Raw genomic sequence first — 8,269 nt, forward strand, 5'->3', positions numbered from 1 at the left:
ATTGACTTTCCTTTGTAGATGACTTTGTTTATCCCTAGCCTCTCTTAACATTCTCTATCTTTGGTTTTGGCAAGTTTGATTATAATATGTCTTTGTGACTTTCTTTTGGGATCTACCTTATGTGGGGTTCGATGAGCATCTTGGATAGATATGTTCTCATTTTTCACTATGTCTGGAATGTTTTCTGCCAACAAATCTTCAACAATTCTCTCTGCATTTTCTGTTAGCCTCCCCCCTTTCTTGTACTCCAGTGACTCATACGTTATTCCTCTTGACAGAGTTTCACATAATTCTTAGAGTTTCTTCATTTTAAATTTTTTTTTTTATTTTTCCTCAAATAAGTCGGTGTCTAGTGCTTTATCGTCAATCTAATTCTGACTTCTATTGCCCCAATTTTGCTCCTATGACATTCTGTTGCATTGTCTAATTCTGAAATATTATTGTTAATCTTCTGGATTTCTGATTGCTGTCTCACTACGGATTCTTGCAGGCTATTAAATTTGTCATTATGCTCTTGAATAACCTTCTTAAGATCCTCTATTGCTTTGTCTGTGTGTTCCTTAGCATGTTCTGTGTTTTACAGGATCTCCTTCAAAATATCTTGAGGAGTTCTGTATATTAATCTTTTGTATTCTGCTTCTGGTGGTTCTAAGAAAATATCTTTCTCTGGAAAATTTCTTGATTCTTTATTTTGGGAGCTTGCTGAAACCATCATGGTCTGCCTCTTTATGTGATTTGACAGTGACCGTTGTCTCCGAGCCATCAATAAGTTATATTTATTTTACATTTGCTGTGTCCTAGCTTCTTGTTTTGCTTTGTTTTGATATGTTCAAATTGGCTGCTTGTGTGAGTTAGTTTATTGGCACCTGTGAAGCTCTAATGTCCTATCACCAGGTGGTTCGAGCTGTTACTAGGTATGTGAGCCCAGGAGTCTGTTTACTTTTCTTGTATGAATTCAGCTCAAGTGTCCAGGTAGTTGGTCTCGAAGTGTGTGGTGCAGCCTCTCACCTACAGCCCTAGACAGGCATGGGTGATTGGTGTAGGCAAAGGTATCTGGCTGCAGTAGGGGTTCATGCACTGAGCAAAGCGGGGCTGACAGCTGCCCGAGTGTCTGGGAGGAAAGCATGTCCCTGTTCCCTAGAGCACATAGATGGGTGGGTTTTGCAGCCAGACTATGAGCACCCAATGCTGTTGGCTGTAAGGACTGGGGGTCACCACTTATTCTTGAACCCGTCCTGGGTAGCTACGTGGTGTGGGTGAAGCCACCCGTCCTCATGCCCCTGATGTGGGTAGATTAGGACCCTGCTTAATGGGCAGAGCAGTGTCAAATGTCACAAACCTACCACTTCACCATATAGCTGAAATAGCTGAAGTTAGACTTCAGGTATATAACCTGTTGTACTGTGGTAATAACAGCCTGTGCTGTTGAAATGGACCTGCACAGATCTATGCAGGGGTGAAAGGCATTCAAAGTCCGTGGACCCCTTATGCCTGTGCCTAGCCAAAGGAGCTGTGCCTACCCTGAGTTCCTGGCTTAGGGGAGCCAGCAGATTCTTTTTTCCCTGTGTGTTAATTTGTTCCCTCTCCAAGACTGGGAGAATAGCTCATGGTTCATGACGGGTCCTACTTCTGGCCCAGGGGACTCGGCAATAACTGAAGCTGACCTGGGACAGGTGCAGAGCAGGGAGAGTTGAGGTAAATGGGAGAGAGGTTTTTCCCAAAGGGAGTGTTTTTTGATTCTCATGGTAGACCAGATGCAAGTGCTTTCCTGTTGCCAATTAGGCACTGCTTTTCACTGGTTCTGGATGCCCAAGTAGACTCTCTGCCGCTAGGTCCCTCCCGATGTGGAAAAATGCCTCCCAAGTGCCACTTCTTGCCTCACTGTGCGAGTTGATCCGGCCTGAAGGGTGCCGGCTCCTGCCAGATCAGGTCTTGCAACTCCTCTCTGCTTCTGAACCATCTCGCCCTCTCCCTGCCACTCAGTCCAATTCCTCAGCTTTATCTTTGATATTCAGGGCTCCTAGATTGTCATATACAATCGATTCACTTGTTTTTTCGGGTCTTTGTTGTAAGAGGGACTACAGGAAGCATCTGACTACTCCCCCATCTTGGCCCCGCCTCCTCACAGAGCAAGTTTTAATTTATCAAAATTTTCTCCATGGATGTTGATTTTGTGTTGATTCTAAAATATCATCACCAAACCCGAGATCATGCATATTTTCTCCTAGAGGTTTTCTTCTAGAGGTTTTATAGTTTTGCATTTTACATTTAGGTCTATGATCCACTTTGAGTTAATTTTTGTGTAAGATGTGAGCTCACTGCCTTGATTCATTTTTGTTGTTCTTTTTTTTTTTTGCATATGGACATCCAATTTCTCCAGCACCATTTATTGAAAAGACTATTAGATTGGTCTTTCTCAACTGAATTGCTTACGCCTTTGTCAAAAATCAGTTGAGTATATTTGTGTGGGTCTATTTCTAGATTCTTTGTTCAGTTCCACTGATCTATTTGTCTATTCTTTTTTCAATACCATGCTATCTTGATTAAAATAGCTTCATAGTAGGTCTTGAAAGTGAGTAAACTTTGTTCTTTTCTAGTATTGTGTTGGCTATTCTGGGTCCTTTCTCTTTCCATATAAATTTAGAACTTTTTTTTTAAATATGTGTTTTAAAAAGGAGCCCTGGTGGTGCAGTGGCTAAGAGCTACAGCTGCAAACCAGAGAAGGTTGGCAGTTAGAATTCACCAGCTGATCCTTGGAAATCCTATGGGGTAGTTCTACTCTGTCCCATAGGGTTGCCATCAGTCAGTATCAACTCAATGGCAATGGCCTTGGATTTGATGTTACTAAAAATATTGCTGGGATTTTGTTTGGGATTACATTGAATCTATAGATCTAGTTGAAGAGAACTGACATTTTAATACTATTCACTTTTCTAATCCATGAATATAAGTATTTGTCCATATATTTAGACTTTCTTTGATTTTTCATCAGTGTTTATAGTTTTCCACATGTAGACCATGTACATAATTTATTAAATTTATACCTGAGTATTTTATTTTTTGGTGGTATTGTAAATATTTTTTTAAATTTCATCTTCCAATTGCTCACTGCTAGAATATAAGAAAGCAACTGACTTTTCAATATTGACCTTGTATTATGTGACCCTGCTGTACTTGCTATTAGCTCCAGGATGTTATTATTTTTATAGATTCTTTTCTGGTTTTCTACATAGACAATTATGTCATCTGCAGATGTAGATGGTTTTATTTCCTCCTTCTCAATCTATGTACCTTTTCTTTTTCTTGTCTTATTGCACTAGCTAGGACTTCAAGTACAGTATTGAATAGAATTAGCGAGACAGGACATCCTTGCCATGTTTTTGATCATTGGGGTATGTTCACTGAATTTTCAAAACTAAAATTGAAATGGTTAATCCTCAGAGATGCAGAATAAATATGATGTTTCTTTAATTTTTTTCCAGATGGTTCTTTAAAACTCTGAAGTATTCTAAGTCTTCTAAAGCTTACATCATCAATGGAGTACTCATGACAGTGATGTTTTTCATCGTGCGGATTGCTGTAATACCTAATTTTTATTACTTGATATATCGTGTGTATGCAACAAAAGCTTACATCAGGATTGGATTACTAACCCAATATTCCTGGGTTGGTAGTTGTATTGTTTTAGATGTAATGAATGTCATATGGATGATCAAAATGACAATGGGGTGGGTGCATCTAAGTCAACTCCTTATCCTACAAGAAAAAGCAACCAGAAGTCCTCCTCATAATAGAGAATTTGATTAAAAAGTGGGATATTGATAAGCAAACTTCATTACAACTGATCGGATGAATTCTTGGCACATTTTTGTGTTTTTTTAATTATAAGTGTTATTCAGGGTTTTAGTGTTTTGTTTTGTTTTTAACTTAAAAAAGAAAAAGTAAAATTTATCTTTTATTCCAAGATTTCTTTTCTGCTTTTTGTCTGCATTATAAGGTTTAAATTAAAATTTATAAATATAGTGGTGAATCTTTTCAGAATCCTGTTAACCTGCATTGGTATTTTTCTCTGTGAAAAGATGACTATGATAATTCAGTGCACTTGGTTTTTATGTCATTAATTTTGTTGAAAGAATGGGAAGTGTTTTTAAATCTATAAATAGCTCTCAATAGTTTGTTGTACTGTACTTGTTTCTTACCATGACTGTCAATACCAGTGTAGGGTTTGATTTCTAAATTGTTGAAATATTATTTTTCTTAGGCTATTAGAAGTGACGTATTTTTCATTTCAGATATACAATGATCTATTAATGATGACGTATTTTACTCATTTTGGGAATATTTACTTTGCTTATTCATGGAAAACACTTCCTGCATTTTAAGATTTTTTTTTTTGAGATGTCACTTTTTAAATTTCTATTTTTAGCATTTTGTCAAATTATTGCTTTTATTTTGTAGTAAGGCTTAAGACATATCCTATAAATCTCCTGAAGAGGTGAACGACTTCTCAAAATGCGTGTTGATATATCACTATTTAGGTTAATGGGAGGAATCATTAAGGAAAAAGCTTTAACACTGCTGTCCCTATCTACCTCCCTTGCACTTTTCTATGAAAAATACATTGCAGTCAATCCTCATTTTTCACAGATTCTATATTCAAGAATTCACCTTCTTGCTAAAATTTATTTGTAACCCCAAAATGAGAGTCCCTGGGTAATGCAAACAGTTAATGCACTTTGCTGCTAACCGAAAGGTTGGTGGTTCAAGTCCACCGTGAGGCACCTCAGACAAAAGTTCTGGCTGTCTACTTCCAAAAAACCAGCCATTGAAAACCTTATGGACCACAATTCTAGTCTGACACATCTAGGGTCAGTTGCCATCAGTTGGAATTGATTCCAGAGCAACTGATTTTTTTTTTTTTTTAACGTCAAATTCAATAATTGCTGTGCTTTCATTGTTATTCACACACATGCGCAAAGTGGTAAAAAAATTTAAATTGCCCAACATGCATATTCCCAGCTGAGGGCTCTGGGTTCTTGTTTCAGCTCTTATACAATAAACAAGTGTCCTTTTTCAATCTTTTCCCATGTTTTTTGCATTTTTGTGTTTTTTTTTCTTGGTGATTTTGCTGTTTAAAATGGCCCCTAAGCATAGAGCTGAAATGCTGTCCAGTGCTTCTAAGCTTAAGAAGGCTGTGATGTGCCTTAAGGAGAAAATAATTGTGTTAGATAAGCTGCGTTTGGACATGAGTAATAGTGTTATTGGCTATGAATTAGATGTTAATGAATCAAAAATATATATTGAAGTATCTTTAAGCAGAAGCACACATAAAGCAAGGTTATGTATTGAGAAGCTGAGACATTGTTGTGACCAGAGGCTTGTGGGAAACTAACCCTGTATTCCTCTAGGAGCAATGATTCAGTATTTGCTATATCACTGTTTGCAGTGACTTCACAGAATATAACTGTTGTGAATAATGAGAATCGACTGCATTTCCATTTGCAAAATCTCCCCTGATTTCAGAACCCAACATGATTAGTACTAAAGTCCTAAGCAATATGGATTTCTCATGTTCCTAAGGGAGGCCCCTTCTTAATGAGACTAAACCTACAAAAATATCAGTATTTGTGTTTTACTCAATTTACACCCATGTTTGCTTAATCAGGATTTTAATGCTGTGAATTTCTATCTTTCCTAGAGGACAGGAAAAAAAAAAAATTAAGGTAATTTAATCACAAGTATTCTGATTATCAATATTATTGCTTTATGCTAATAAAAATGCCTAGTGATGCTTTTTTTGTTTTGTTTTTTTTTGTGTTTGTGTGTGTATGTGTGTATTTGCATTTGCTTTGGTTCTTGCAACCCAAATATAGAATCATATGTTTAGCTATTATTGCCTTTATTTATTTTTCTCGAGTACTTGACTTTAATAATTCAACTGTGGTGAATACTTGAACTTAATTGAACCCAAACCAAAAGATCTAATCCATTCAGTTTCTCAGTTCGAAAGAGAATGTTTAACTCACTTTCATTGTTCATGTTATAATGAGGAAGGGAGGCTGGCTGAATATAATCAAGACTTTTGATTTGATTTGATTTTCCAACGCAGATAGAGCTTAGAACATTTAAAGAAAAGAAGTGAAATCTCAGTCTAAGTAAATGATAAAATGCGATTGATTGGCTTATACAGGTACACTTCTTTTTGACAGACTTAAGTAATGTGAAATATAGTCATTTGTTCTTTAAGCTACTAATATTACATGAATAATTTATTACTAAATTTAGTGCCTTCCACATCATAGGCACTTGAAAATGTATTGGTTGGTTTAGAGGGGGTAGGACAGCAAGTGATTTTATCTTGTTCTTGCTCTTTTCCAAGAATACTGGCTTTTTAAAAGAAAACCATTTATATTATAAAACTATTTTGGAAATTCATTCCTTTAGAAAGAAATGAAACAGAATAAATATTTTTTTACTCTTGGTATTTCTATAGTTGTTTGAAAACATATTTTAAACTCATCATCACAATGAAGATAATATAAAACTATAACATTATTGGATCTACATATAGCAGTTTTAGTTTTTATACTTGCTGTGTCGTGTTTAAAACTTCATTTTTACTTTCATTGACATTACCTTTCATTGGGATAGTTGCTCACTAAATAAGTGCATTTAGAGTATCAAAGCTTTGAACTAATATTTGTTATCTGCTGGCTGCATGACATCTAACGCAACATCCAGAAATTCATTCTACCTATTTCCTCATAACAACAGACATGAAATGCAAAAGATACTACAAACTGCAACGCCATTTGAAGTCAGATCTTTACAGGAGCTATATACTTTGCCTTTCTCTGATTATATCCACCTATCTAAGGTACAAATAGTTAATGACAGAACATATCACTTAATAAATGATAAACTTTTCATTTATTAAACGATAAACTTTTGCTAGACGTTTTAGTATTTTGACTACATGAATTTAAATGAAATCTATTCAACATTCTGATACTCAACAACTTAAAATATTTATAGAAAATAAAAGCAAATTGATATAAAGTTTTCAGCAACTATTTTTATAGAAAAAGATTAGTGACAATAATTATAAAGATGTTCTATGCATGTGTAGTATTCTAGAAAACAAAAATTTTTAGGAAACATTAAAAATATATGAAAATCAACTAAGTAAGTAGCATGCAAGATCATACATTCTGCATTAAATATTATACTTGGGAGAATTAAACAATTATAAGCTTGAGTTTATAAACTTTGCACTGTTGTACCTAAAATCCTTTAATGAGGATTGTTTGCATTTATTTAAAACTAAAAATGGAATTACATATGGGTGCAAAAAAAATTGATTCCTGCTTAAATTATGCTTCAGTACCTGGTAGAAAGTTGAAATTGAATTTTATTATTTCATGGACTAGTCCTATGTTAAGAGAAATAATAGTTATATTTTACCATCCCTAAAGGTCACTTTGATATACACTTTGATATTGGGATGACCCAATAATGTCTTTAAGGTCTAGTTGTAAAAACTGCCTAGTTTATAGGCATTTTGAGTCAAAACCTTTTCTAAATTTTAATAATCCATTAGAATCAAATCAAATTTTTGCTAAAATACCTGTTTTTAAATTGTATTCTGAGGTGTACTGGGCATTTGGAGAAAAGTTCTTCACTGATGAGAGACCCAGATTTTTGTTATCATGCAGGTAGAACCATGTTCTTCTCATGGAGACAGAGGGGGAAGTATTGCTGTAATATACATGTTTCTTCTGTTTCATTTGTAAGGGAAGTAAACATGTTCCAAAAGACTCTATTAAATAAACGTTTGAACAAATTTTGGTTTCTAGGTTGTCCTTAACTCCAAATATATAAATATGCATTTGAAGTTGAGTGGCTTAAGTGGCTTAGTCTGTTGGATGAAATGGACAAGTCCAAGCAGTTGATGACATCATCTATTATAACTCATGGGAGACAATGTATTTTTCTGTGTTCTGAATGCCATAAGAAGCAAACTCATGTAGTGTCATCAGAAGAGTGGCACAGTATTTCCCAGCATGTGTGGGCCCACACAGCGGTGAGACCCTCCTGTGTTGAGAGACCCTGGACACGCACACCTCCCCAGCCTTAACTACAGTGGGTTGATGACAAACACATTAAAGCTACTGAAAGTGAGTTCTGATGTAAAACACACGAGATGTGTATAAGACCCATGAAAAGCCTGCCAGACCTGGAGTTGGAGGACACACGGCGACTGCTTTTC

The 8,269-nt window shown here is 35.5% G+C and overlaps 1 protein-coding gene across 3 annotated transcripts in view; it reads left to right on the forward strand.

The window, feature by feature from the left end:
* The window catches only part of LOC101359552 (transmembrane protein 56-like), a 145,288-nt gene extending 138,411 nt beyond the window's left edge, over positions 1-6,877 (forward strand). Inside the window, exons 9-11 of one of the 3 annotated variants that reach the window (XM_023733473.1) lie at positions 3,483-3,579; positions 5,699-5,723; positions 6,775-6,877. In XM_023733473.1, coding sequence (XP_023589241.1) covers positions 3,483-3,579; positions 5,699-5,722 — 121 coding nt within the window. In that variant the 3' untranslated portion in view covers position 5,723; positions 6,775-6,877. Of the gene's footprint in view, positions 1-3,482; positions 3,877-5,665; positions 5,724-6,774 lie in introns of those variants that run through there. The other 2 variants (XM_023733472.1, XM_004378794.2) reach the window with 2 other exon arrangements.
* Positions 6,878-8,269: the final 1,392 nt, after the last annotated feature.

The sequence above is a fragment of the Trichechus manatus genome, unplaced genomic scaffold, assembly GCF_000243295.1.
Source record: "Trichechus manatus latirostris isolate Lorelei unplaced genomic scaffold, TriManLat1.0 scaffold00058, whole genome shotgun sequence".
Lineage (NCBI taxonomy): Eukaryota > Metazoa > Chordata > Mammalia > Sirenia > Trichechidae > Trichechus > Trichechus manatus.